Source organism: Bufo gargarizans, chromosome 1 (assembly GCF_014858855.1).
Source record: "Bufo gargarizans isolate SCDJY-AF-19 chromosome 1, ASM1485885v1, whole genome shotgun sequence".
Taxonomy (NCBI): domain Eukaryota; kingdom Metazoa; phylum Chordata; class Amphibia; order Anura; family Bufonidae; genus Bufo; species Bufo gargarizans.
The window spans coordinates 595,194,630-595,208,253 of record NC_058080.1 but is presented as its reverse complement, the minus strand read 5'-3'; the positions used below and the strand labels follow the sequence as shown (position 1 = coordinate 595,208,253).

General features: G+C 43.8%; 1 protein-coding gene across 1 annotated transcript in view; it reads left to right on the top strand.

Moving 5' to 3' along the window:
* The window catches only part of ADAMTS19 (ADAM metallopeptidase with thrombospondin type 1 motif 19), a 355,301-nt gene that overhangs the window by 338,678 nt on the left and 2,999 nt on the right, over window positions 1–13,624 (top strand). The window contains exon 22 of the mRNA XM_044291002.1: window positions 12,482–12,659. Within this exon, the coding sequence (XP_044146937.1) occupies window positions 12,482–12,659 (178 nt within the window). The remainder of the gene's footprint in view (window positions 1–12,481; window positions 12,660–13,624) is intronic.

The following is a 13,624-nucleotide window of genomic DNA, read 5'->3' as shown; positions in this document are numbered from 1 at the left end:
GAAGTTGACTGCTTTTTACAGCATTTTTACATTAGAGCCTATGTAGAATACAATATTAGAATTGTCCTTTCGTAAGTTGAGCAGTAGTGTTGATCGCGCACCAAAGTGCTTGGGTGGTCTGGCCGAACACATCGGGATGCTCGGGTGCTCTACCGAGCACCCGAGTATAATGTAAGTCAATGGGAGAACCAGAAGATTAAACCAGGCACCCCTTTCTCTGAAGAGGCGAGTATGCCTGGTTCATAGTAAAAGGTCAGAAATTGATGGAAACACCACCAAAATGATTCAGGAACAGCATGGGGAGGATGTCTGGATGCATCTTGGTCGCTGCTGGGAACGATGTTGTTCGAGTAGTACGCCACTTTTACAGACTGACAATAATACGCACAAAACCGAATAAAAAAAAGATTTTAGAGGAAAAATTGTATATTTACTTGTATATAAAGTGCAAGTGCTGCCAAAAATTACAAGGAAGAGGCACTCCGATACAACCTGCATATCACATAACGGAGGGCCTCATTCACATTGTGGTACAATTGTTCATGTAGTGGGACTCCTACACTCATAAAGCCTATGCACTAAGTGAAAGGGCTGCCAAAAATTACAAGGAACCGTCACTCCACTTTGTTACACATAAAGGAGGTCATCATACACAGCCTTGAAAAATTATGATTGATGGCCTGCTGGTGACCCTCAAAAACATTTGGAGCAAGGGCCTGCTGATCTGACCATCTAAAACATTATAGGTGAGGGCCTACTGCCGCTTTGGTGACATTAGGATGTCTGGCCTATCAACTTTAGATGTTATTGTCAGCGCAAACCATGGTGACTATGAGTAACGGGGAATCAGGATTCGATTTCGGAGAGGGAGCCTGTGAAACGGCTATGGCTACGACATCCAAGCAAGGCATCATGCGCGCAAATTACCTACAAGGTATAATTAGGTGAGGGGCTGCAGGTGAGCTGACCCTGCAGGTGAGCCGACCCTGTAAAAGATTTTAGGTGCGGGCCTGCTGGTGAGCTAACCCTCTGCCACACACAATGCTGTCTTGACACCTTTTTCTGGGAAGTCTTTATCACCTACTGACTTCAATTAGGATAATGGAATCAACATCTTTGACCCAATGCTGGGTATAATTACCAGATGTGGATTCAGTTACATATTTATTCCCAGAATTTTTGTACAATCACTCAGAATTGAGAAAGCTCGTTAGAAGAACGAGTGAAACGTTTTCAAGAAATCTACAGTATGTCCAGTTGCATTGAATTATTCTTTACAGATACAATCCAGGAAGTTGTATAAACCGCAAAGTGATGCAGTATGGGAGGGGATATAAAGGGATGCAATCAGTGCAACTAGATGACAGCTGAGAGAGGGAAACGAGATGACAAAACGAATCCAAACCAAAAGAACCTCAAGCAAGAGGTACTGAAGAACGTCTGTCAGAGCTTCTCAGAGATCTGGCGGTGACAGTAGAGTGCCAGTTCGTGCCATGTGTCCAGCTTGGACACCTAGTAGTTGTAAGGCATTGAGGACGCTGACACAGTCTGCTATGTACTCCTTCACCATTTTCCAAAATGTTTCCCTCCTTGTGACACTAGGCCGTGCATCAGGGTGAGGATGCTGGAGGGGTGTCTTGAAACTGTCCCAGGCTTTGGAGAGTGTCGCCCTGCCTCTGTTGAAACTGCTATGTGTTCCCCTTGTCTCCCCTCCTCGGTTGCCCAAGGAACTACGGACTCTGCCACCAGCGTTGTCAGATAGAAGTTTTTGGAGCAATTTTTCAACAAGGATATTCTGGTATTGCATCGTTTTGCTCGTCCTCTCCACCAGAGGAATGAGAGATGAGAAGTTCTCTTTGTAGCGGGGGTGAAGAAGGGTGAACAACCAGTAATCCGTGTTGTCTAAAATACGTATAACGTGCGGGTCGCAGGAAAGGCAGCCTAACATGAAGTCAGCCATGTGTGCCAGAGTACCAACAGGCAAGAGTTTGCTGTCGCCATCAGGAGGATGAATCTCAATCTCCTCATCCTCTTCCTCCTCTTCTGCCCACCCACGCTGAACAGATGTAATTAAACTTCCCTGGGTACTACCCTCTGTAGCGGAGGTAACCATCTTCTGCTCCTCCTCGTCCAATTCACGCTGAGAATACAAACTGAGGGTGGTCTGGCTATCACCCTGTGTAATGTCTTCCACCATTTCCACCTCTTCCACATGCAAAGCGTCGTCCTTAAGAGCAGCGAGTGTTTGAGTAGACACAGAAGTGGGATGGTTACGCTGATAATAGCGTTATCGCCGCTCTGTGTTGATTCCTCAAAGTTTCCTAAAACCTCACAGAGGTCAGACATCCATGCCCACTCCTCGCTTGTGAATAGCAGAAGCTGAGTGGAAAGGCGACAACCATGTTGCAGCTGGTATTCCACTACTGCCCTCTGCTGCTCACAAAGCCTGGCCATCATGTGGAATGTCGAAATCCAGCGCGTGCTCACGTATCACAACAGCCAGTGAGCTGGCAATTTCAAGCGCTGCTGCAGCATTGACAGACTGGCTAAAGCTCCTCAGTGTTAACATGCCTAAAAGGCAATATTTCCAGGGCCAGTAATTTGGAAAGCTGTGCATTTAGTGCTATGGCCTGTGGGTGGGTGGCTGGGTAGTTGCGCTTTCGTTCAAATGCCTGGGGTAAGGACATTTGTACTCTGCACTGGGACACAAAAGTGGATGTGGTTGCTGATGGTGCTTGCGAAGGACCAGGTGTAGGGCAGGAGGAATCTGGGCCTGCATCTTAGACGGGGGATTGGCCAGCACGTAACACAGGGGAAGAGGAGGCAGTGGTGTGATCCGCAGGCACAGATTGTGGACCCAGCCATTTGGCCTACCTATTACAGTGCTTGGATGCCGTGTGGCGGATCATGCTGGTGGTGGGTTTGCTAGTATTCAGGCCCCTGCTCATTTTTGTATGGCACAGGTTTCAAATGACAATTCTTTTGTCGTCCGCACTTTCCTTCAAAAAGCGCCAGACTGTGGAACACCTACCCCTTGGCAAGGTAGATTTATGCAAGGGTGTGCTCTAGGGAACAGTTGCGGACCTGTTTGGTGTGGCCCGCCTTTTCCCTTTTGCCACCCCACTGCCTCTTCCAGCCTGTTGTGTTGCAGCAGATCCCTCCCCCTCTGTACTGCTGTCATCGCTCGGCTTTCCACCTTCCCAAGTTAGGTCAGTGACTTCATCGTCCACCACCTCCTCTTCCACTTCCTCACTCTGCTCATCCTCCTGACTTGTGTACCTAACCACTACCTCAGTGACTGACAACTGTGTCTCATCCTTTTTATCAACTTCTTGAGACAGTAATTGCCGTTAAAGGGAACCTGTCACCGGGATTTTGTGTATAGAGCTGAGGACATGGGCTGCTAGATGGCCGCTAGCACATCCGCAATACCCAGTCCCCATAGCTCTGTGTGCTTTTATTGTGTAAAAAAAACGATTTGATACATATGCAAATTAACCTGAGATGAGTCCTGTCCCTGACTCCTCTCACATACAGGACTCATCACAGGTTAATTTGCATATGTATCAAATAGTTTTTTTTACACAATAAAAGCACACAGAGCTATGGGGACTGGGTATTGCGGATGTGCTAGCGGCCATCTAGCAGCCCATGTCCTCAGCTCTATACACAAAATCCCGGTGACAGGTTCCCTTTAAGTTATTGGCAACTGTGTCTTATCATCATCCACCTTATTAAATGGTCATTGCCGTTGCCTACATCATCTTCTTGTGATTGTGGATGCTCAAGAGTTTGGGAATCAGGGCACAAGATCTGTCCCATTTCAAGCGTGCTTAGCGAGAGGTCCAAATTAAGGAATGGCGCTGAAAAGAGCTCCTTGGAATATCCGAGTGTGGGATCACTTGTTTGCCTAGACTCTCCATGGTGGGAGGAAGGAGGATCAGGGTAAGGATTGGGTTGAGCAGACTCTTGGCTACTGAGACTGGACTTGGTGGAAGACAGGGTGGTACTTAAGCGTCTGGAAGAATTATCTGCTGCAATCCAACCGACCACCTGGTCGCACTGGTCTCACTTCAAGAGTGGTGTCCTGCGCAACCCTGCAAACTGGGACATGAAGCTAGGTATCGTGGATGATTGATTGTTTTTCTGGCAGCAGGCACAGTTTCACCACGCCATGATGCGTGCAGCATCACGGCCACTGCCCCATCCCATATTGCTCGCCTTCTTCATATTAAATGCTATATTTGATTGAAAGTCTGTCACACGTACAGTAGCGTAGGATTTTGAAGTGTATGCGCAAGCAAATTTAAAAAGGTATTTGGGATGTGGAAAGGTCACACAGGAGATATCCCGCAGATAATGTCAATGCTGTCACTAGCGGCTAATGAAAAATTACAGGGAATGTCACAGGTGTTTGGGATGAGGAAACGTTATACAGGAGAGCTACCACTGGTAATGTCACTGTCCAAAGCGTCTACGCAAAAAAGCACACTGTATGTCACAGATACATTTTTGAAGAGCACACATTACACTGCAGATGTGGCCCTGGTAATGTCACTGTCAGAAGCAGACACCATCTATTGACAAGTACACAGTGTGTCATAGATAAAATTTTGAAGCACACATGTTACACTGCAGATGTGGCCCTGGTAAGGTCACTGTCAGAAGCAGACACCGTCTACGGAAAAAGTACACTGTATGGCCTCATGCACATGACCGTTGTGTGCATCCATGTCCTTTGTTCCATTTTCTGTGATTTTCTGCGAACCCATTGACTTTCAATGGGTCCGTTGAAAACTCGGAAAATGCACCGTTGTTCATCCGCGTCCGTGATCGGTGTTTCCTGTCCGTCAAAAAATTAGGACCTGTCCTATTTTTTTGACAGACAATGGTTCACGGACCTATTCAAGTCAATGGGTCCGTGAAAAAACACGGATGCACACAAAATTGTCATCCGCGTCAGTGATCCGTGTGCGTAGGCTACTTTCATACAGACGGATCGCAGATCACTTTGTGAAAACTCAGATCCGACAGTATATTCTAACACAGAGGCGTTCCCATAGTGATGGGGACGCTTCAAGTTAGAATATACTACGAACTGTGTACATGACTGCCCCCTGCTGCCTGGCAGCACCCGATCTCTTACAGGGGGCTGTGATCCGCACAATTAACCCCTCAGGTGCCTCACCCCTCCCTCCCCAATTTTAAAATCATTGGTGGCCAGTGCGGCCCCCCCTCCCTCCCTCTACTGTATTAATTTTATTGGTGGCCAGTGCGGCCCCCCTCCCTCCCTCTACTGTATTAATTTCATTGGTGGCAAGTGCGTCCCCCCCCTATGGCCCCCCTCCCTCTCTCTACTGTATTAATTTCATTGGTGGCCAGTGTGGCCTTAGCAATATTAGAAGCATTATACTTACCTGCTGCGCTGTCTGTGACAGGCCGGGCGCTCCTCCTACCGGTAAGTGACAGATCTGTGCTTTAAAGGGAACCTGTCACCGGGATTTTGTGCATAGAGCTGAGGACATGGGTTGCTACATGGACGCTAGTATATCTGCAATACCCAGTCCCCATAGCTCTGTGTGCTTTTATTGTGTAAAAAAAAAGATTTGATACATATGCAAATTAACCTGAGATGAGTCACATACAGGACTCATCTCAGGTTAATTTGCATATGTATCAAATCGTTTTTTTCACACAATAAAAGCACACAGAACTATGGGGACTGGATATTGCGGATGTTCTAGCGGACATCTAGCAACCCATGTCCTCAGGTCTATACACAAAATCCTGGTGAAGGGTTTCCTTTAAGCAATGCACCGCACAGACCTGTCACTTACCAGTAGGAGGAGCGCCCGGCCGGTCACAGACAGCGCAGCAGGTAATTATAATGCTTCTAATATTGCTAAGTAACCATGGCAGACAGAACTGCAGTAGCGTCCTGGTTGCCATGGTTACCGATCGGAGCCCCAGCGATTAAACTGGGTCTCCGATCGGAACTCTCTGCTGCCACCAATGATGGGGGGGGGGAGAGGGGAGGCCGCACTGGCCACCAATAAAATTAATACAGTAGAGGGAGGGAGGGGGGGCCGGGGGGGGCCGCACTGGCCACCAATGAAATTAATACAGTAGAGGGAAAGAGGGGGGCCGCACTGGCCACCAATGAAATTAATACAGTAGAGGGAAAGAGGGGGGCCGCACTGGCCACCAATGAATTTAAAACTGGGGAGGGAGGGGGGTCTGCGAGGGGGGTCTGCCCCCTGCTGCCTGGCAGCCCCTGATCTCTTACAGGGGGCTATGATACGCACAATTAACCCCTCAGGTGCGGCATCTGAGGGGTTAATTGTGAGGATCACAGCCCCCTGTAAGAGATCAGGGGCTGCCAGGCAGCAGGGGCAGTCATGTATGGGAACGCCTCTGTGTTAGAATATACTGTTGGATCTGAGTTTTCACGATGTAACTCAAATCCGATGGTTTATTCTAACATAGAGGCGTTCCTATGGTGATGGGGACGCTTCAAGTTAAAATTTAGCATCGGATTGGAGAAAACTCCGATGGGGACTCCTGACTTTACATTGAAAGTCAATGGGGGACGGATCCGTTTGCAATTGCACCATATTGTGTCAACGTCAAACGGATCCGTCCCCATTGACTTGCATTGTAAGTCAGGACGGATCCGTTTGGCTCCGCACGGCCAGGCGGACACCAAAACGACTTTTTTTTAAACTTTCCTTCATGTCTGGTGATCCTCCAAAAATTACGGAAGACACACGGAAGAAAAAACGGACACGGATCACGGAACAACGGAACCCCGTTTTGCAGGCCGTGAAAAAATACTGTTGTGTGCATGAGGCCTATGTCAGATAAATTTTTGAAGCGCACACGTTACACTGCAGATGTGGCACTGGTAATGTCACTGTCAGAAGCGGACACCGTCTATTGACAAAGTACACTGTATGTCACAGATAAATATTGGAAGCGCACACGTTACACTGCAGATGTAGCCCTGGTAAGGTCACTGTCAGAGGCGGACACCGTCTACGGAAAAAGAACACTGCATGTCACAGATTAATTTTTGAAGCGCACACATTACACTGCAGATGTGGCACTAGTTATGTCACTGTCCGCAGCGGACACCGTCTACAGAAAAAGTACACTAGATGTCACAGATATTTTTTGGATGCACACACTTTTCACGGGAGATGTGGCACAGATAATTTAACTGTCCGCAGCGGACACCGTCTACGGAAACAGTACACTGGATTTCACTGATATTTTAGGGTCACTTTTACAGACCGACAAAAAAACGACCAACCCTTGCGATATAATATCGCAAATCCTTGCGATATGCCCCCATTGTCTAAGATGGGATAACCCCTTTAAAAAAGCGATTTTTCCGCCCTGCACTATCTGTCCTTTCCTGAAGATGCCTGTCCCTGATACTGCTGCCAGGGGTTTAAAAAAATATATATGTGGTGCTGCACTGCTGTCAAACACACACTTTCAATAGTTTTTTGGGAGTTAAATCTGTGAATTTCCAGCAAAACGCTATCTGTCCCTGCCTACTGTCTGCTCTCCCTAACGCTGAATGATCCGAGTGCGGAACATCGGCTCCTATATAAACTGGTATCACGTGTTCCGGCCAGCCAATCACTGTAAGGCTAATAGCTGACATGGCTATGGCATTACACTGAAGAGAATTACTTACCTGAACGTTGATTGGCTGTTTACGAGGCATCAAACATGTGGGAAGGAGAGTTCACCGCTGAGGCCATTGATTGGCTGCAGCTGTCACATGCCATCAACGTGACATCACCGAGGCTGCCAGATTAACAAAGCCCGCCCAGAAGAACTTAAACAGCAGCTTGGGATCTGCTAGGTAAGGTTTCTTTTTTGTTTCAAGCATGCCCCTAGTGTTGACTGATTTCCTTCTGACTCCTTTACTTTGAGATGAAAACTCTATTGATGTAAAAATCACCATTGTAACCATGCCCTTTACAGTTTCTCCTCTCAATTTAACACCTTCCTCAGCTATTGGCCTGAAGAAAATTCCTTACTTCCAACCTATACTTTGGCAGTAAATGAAATGAAGAAATACAGTATGAGTAATTACCATGTATGCCAAGTTTAGGATTGGTTTGTTAAAAACATAGAAATTTTGCATTGAATTTATATACAAATTATAAAGACAGGTCATTATTAACACATGCACATGTTCTTTGCCCATATGTTTGCAGCCTGACACAACTGGCAGAGCAACATTATGAGCTGTACAGCGGCCTAAAATGTTTCCTTTGTCAGTTACATACTTCTTGACTTAATGCTTGTGTTATTTTATGGTAACTTACTATGAAGTTCCAAAATAAACCTAATCTTGATCTCTTAATATTAGTGAAAATTGTGGAATATTACTTTTTCAATCGTTTCTGTGTCTATGGCTTTTACTGTATTAATGAAAATCTTTCTAAAACTTCAAACATTTTTCTGTAGGTTATGCTCCCTGTTTTGGCTCATAAATACTGATACAAAATTCTGAACAAATGCCGATCGTGCAAAAATGGCCTAAGCGATAAGCATACAAAATCACCAATTCGGAATCAAAATAAAAATCTACTAGGAGGGAGGATCTCAACTATTAGGGGATGAAAGCATTTCAGAGCACAAAAGCATTATGGATAGGGGCATAGCTATAGAACATGCAGAGGAAACAGTCACACTTGAGCTCCTATATATACCTGAGTACACCATACGCACACTACTGTTACGAATAAGAACCTTTCGAAACGCGTCAACAGCATACACCAGAGAGAATTGAGCCTTGTATTATCTGTGCACCTTTGATAAATAAAGCCGGAGAACCTGACACTTCAAAAAAAGTGAGTGCTGGAGTCTGAATCTCTTTATTATTTCCAGAGGAAACAGTCACAATCACTAAGAGCCTGAGGAAGCCAACAGTTCCACTGCCACAAAAGAATACAACAGTATTATAAATTGTATACGGTGGGTGGGGGATTTTGCACTGCTGCACAGAAGATTCAAGTTACGTCTCTGAGTATGAGTAAAACAATATATTTGTATTGTTTTAGCCAGTAAATAGAAGATAAAAAAATTAAATTACACAATGACTATACATTTTAATTTGTAACTGAAAAGCTGATTACACAATTGAAAGCTTTTGGGACTACTCAGGCCTCTTCCTCAGGCACCACAGGAATAGATGCCTGAAGAAGAGCTCTGAGATGTTTTAACATATACTTATGAACAGGAACAATCTATTAAGAATTAAAATTGCCCACCAATGAAGGTAGTATACAGCTATATCTGTAAAGACTAAATCAAGGCAACTGGACGTACTTCTAGATTTCTTGAAAACGTTTCATTCGTTCTTCCAACGAGCTTTCTCAATTCTGAGTGACTGTACAAGAATTCTCTGGGAATAAATATGTAACTGAATCAACATCTGGTAATAATACCCAGCATGTGGTCAGAGGTCATTATACCCAGCATGGGGTCAAAGGTGTTCATTCCATTATCCTAATTGGAGTCAGTAGGTGATAATGACCTCCTAGAAAAAGGTGTCAAGACAGCATTGTACGTGGCAGACAATAGATGTCTAACCCCCCCCCCCCCCGCCTCTATTCAAGCTTGGTGTCTCCATTTTTATGTAGGGGCCCCGGTGCAGCAGTGCAAAATCCCCAACCCACCGTATATAATTTATAATACTGTTGTATTCTTTTGTGGCAGTGGAACTGTTGGCTTCCTCAGGCTCTAAGTGATTGTGACTGTTTCCTCTGCATGTTCTATAGCTATGCCCCTGAAAATTTAAACACTTCAGAGGGGCGCTTACAACTTGTGGGTATCCAGTTTGGGCCTTTGTCAAAACAGAAGGAAGGAGAAGAAAGAGCACCAAGACAATGGAAGCGCTCATCTCCGTGTGACTGTCCTGCCGCCGCGGCCCCCACGAAAATATAGTTAGTTGTGGGCCGGTGTGGGGGGGCCCCTAAGGACTCGGGGGCCCGGGGGCAATTGCCCTTGCCTATATGGAAATGCCGGCCCTGAACCTGTGTGCAAAAATGCTAAAGACCTAAAGTTAATTCAGAAATTCTAGAGACCCTTTCACCGTTTTCATGTTTTGTTATGTTGTGGCCTTGTTCAAGTGTTTTCCCATGATTCTGCACTCATCAATAACAAAGTGAAAACAGAATGTTCAAAATAGTTGCTAATAAATCGAAAAAGAAAATCTAAACTTGAATTGACGTAAGTATTCAGAGTTCAGACCCTCAGGACTCGGTTAAAGCACCATTGGCAGCGATTACAGCCTCCAGTCTTCTTGGGTATAATGTCACAAAGTTTGCACATATGGATACAGGAATTTTTTGCTGTTCTTCTCTGCAGATCTGTCGGTAAACAGCCATTTTCAGGTCTCTCCAGGGTTATTTAATTGGGTTCAGGTCAGGGTTCTGGCTGGGCCACTCAAGGACAGTCACAAAGTTGTGCCTAAGGAACTCCTGTGTTTTCTTGTCTTTGTCCTCAGGCTTACTGGAAGGTGAACATTCAGCCCAGTCTGAGGTCCAGAGCACTAGGGATCAGGTTTTCATTAAGAATATCTCTGTACTTTGCTCCACTCATCTTTTCCTTAGCTCTAACCAGTCTCCCTGTCCCAGCTGCTGCAAAACACGCCCACAGCATGATGCTGCCACCACATGCTTCACTTTAGGGATGTTAATGGGCAGTGCCTGGTTTCCTCCATATATGAGGCTTAGAATTGAGGCCAACATGTGCAATCTTGATTTCATCAGACCAGGGAATCTTGTTTCTCACAGTCTGAGAGTCTTTTATGTGCCTTTTTGAAAACATCTAATTTGTCTTTTACTGAGAATAGGCTTCTTTCTGGCCACTCTGCCATAAACCTCAGACTGGTGGAATGCTGCAGTGATGGCTGACCTTCTGTAAGATTCTCCTATCTGCATACAAGATCTTTGGTCAGTCAAAAGGACCACTGGGTTCTTGGTCACCTTTCTTACCAAGACCCTTTCCTCCCAATTACTTAGTTTGATGGGCGCCAGCTCTAGGAAGAGTCCTGATTGTTACAAAGTGTTCTATTTAAGAATTATGTAGGCCACTGTGCTCTTGGTATCTTTCAGTGGGGTACAATTATTTTTGTACCCTACGCCAGATCTAAGCCTTCACACAATCATGTTTCTGAACTCTAAAAGCAATTCTTTTCTCCTCATGACTTGGTTTTTGCATTGATATGTATTTTTAGCTCTGTGACCGTATATAGACAGTGTATTTCCAAATTATGTCCACTCAACCGAATTTACCAAAGGTGGACTCCAATCAAGGTGTAGAAACATCTCAAAGATTATCCAGAAAAATGGGAGGCTACCAGAGCTATATATTTGAAGTGTCATAGCAAAGGGTCTAAATACGTTGGTTTTCCTTTTAAATAATTTTGCAAACATTTCTAAAATTCTGTTTTAGCTTTCTCATTATGGGGTATTGGGTGCAGAATGATGGGGGGGGTGGCTTGATTTTTTTTATTTTAGCACAAGGCCACAACATAACAAAATGTGGAAAAACTGAAAAGTTCTGAAGACTTTTCAAATGCACTGTAGGTGCTGCAAGGCAACAGTGCTAACTATCAAATCAACAAAATTCAGTAGGGGTGATCAGTCTAGAGCACTGACCTTCACTTGGATCTCCTTCATTATCCTTCATGTTGGCTAAAAACTTTTTAAGAGATTCTATAAACATGTCTGCAAATGTGGTTTTGTGCTGTCAATAGACAGCCAAAGCGAGAGAAAAAAATTAGACTGCGTAAGTAATTGAGACTGTTCTCTTGGGAAAAAAGCCCTTAACCATATGCATCAGTCTTTTCTATTGAGACTACACTAGTGCTACAGAGAACTTGCTAAGCAAATACAGAGGCTACTAAATTGCTTTGAGTTTTACTGGTATATTAGTAGAATAGGACATACGGTAATAATAATAAAAGTACAACCCTGTAGCAGTACAATAGTGCAGAATAATAAATGTTAGAGAGGCTATAAAAAGTCACAAATAAAATGACAATGATTTGATGCTTTTAAGCTTTTTACTTCTTTTTTTCAGCAGTAGTAAATATGAAAAATGAATCTATTAAAGATATTAACTATTGAATCTTACAGTACTTACAGATTTATCATTCCTTGTTATATACCACTTTAATATTGACAACAAGCTTGTTAACCCCAAAATACTATCAAATAAAAGTAAAATATAGTCCACATGCATTTCAGAAAACCTTTGGGAAACAAGACATTTACAACATTTCAATCTGTAGATGAATAAAAATATTTGGCAGCCAATTTCAGACTTCTTGTATGCAAGTCTCAAAGTTAACATGTATACTACAATAAATGTACCTTATTTATAGTATGTTACATGGCAGATCTCACATAAAGCTCTAACTTGTATTTTTATATTCTTTTATTGAACTTAGTGTTCCGTGACATGTGGAAAAGGCATGCAGTCAAGAGTAATTCAATGCATGCACAGAATTACGGGAAGGCATGGAAATGAATGCTTTTCATCTGAAAAACCAGCAGCATATAGACCATGTCATCTACAAGCCTGTAATGAAAAAGTAAACGTTAACAGAATAACTTCACCTCGACTTGGTAAGCATACAAAACAATTACGAGATAGATGCATTGAAGGTTTTTTTAATGCTATTCCAGGTCAGGATCCATTCTTTCTATGTCTAGACAGTACAGAGGATTTATGAAGTGATTTGTAACTTTTGGACCACAAATTAGTAATAAGAGAAGTGCCTGCTTTGCCATGCTATTATCTCTTTTATATTATATGTACGTCATGCATGTCTTCAGAACTTTAAAGGTGAATCTTTGCTTTTGCACAAGTTTCTCATGAAGTGTTATTTTATACACTGACAACAAGCCATAAGATTAAAACATAATATTGTGTCCCAATTCTGCTGTGATCCACTGCATCGTGGACTCCCCAAAACCTCTGAAGGTATCTTGAGCTATCTGGGACAAACACATTAGCAGTGATTTTTTAAAAAAGGGAATGTGTCTTTAGAAAATATAACCTATTGTTTAAATTAAGTTTCATGTTCAGGGCACACAACAGGGATGCCCCTTGTCCCTTTTATTGTTTATATTGGCACTAGAACCACTGGCAATCCGTATTCGTAGCAATATTGATATTAAAGGTGTGGAACTTGTGTCCATCCACCATAAGATGTGTATGTTTGAGGATGACATTCTAATGATAATATTGTGTCCTCATATTACCTTTCCTAATCTGCTCTCAGGGTTGTCCAGGTTCGGGGCAGTCTCAGGGCTCACATTTAATACCTTGCTCCCATCATCTAAAGTTTCACGACTTCGCTCTAATTTCCCTTTCCTCTGATCATCTGAATACCTAAAATATCTAGGAGTCCATTTAGCAACCTCCTACGATACACTTTGCTCACACAATTACCCACCTCTCCAGAGAAAGTTGAGACTACTTCTAGAAAGCTGGAGCCCATACTGCATATCTTGGATTGGGAGGGTTAATTCTCTAAAAATGTATTTTTGGCCCAAATTGTTATACTATTTTAGAGCTCTCCCAGTCG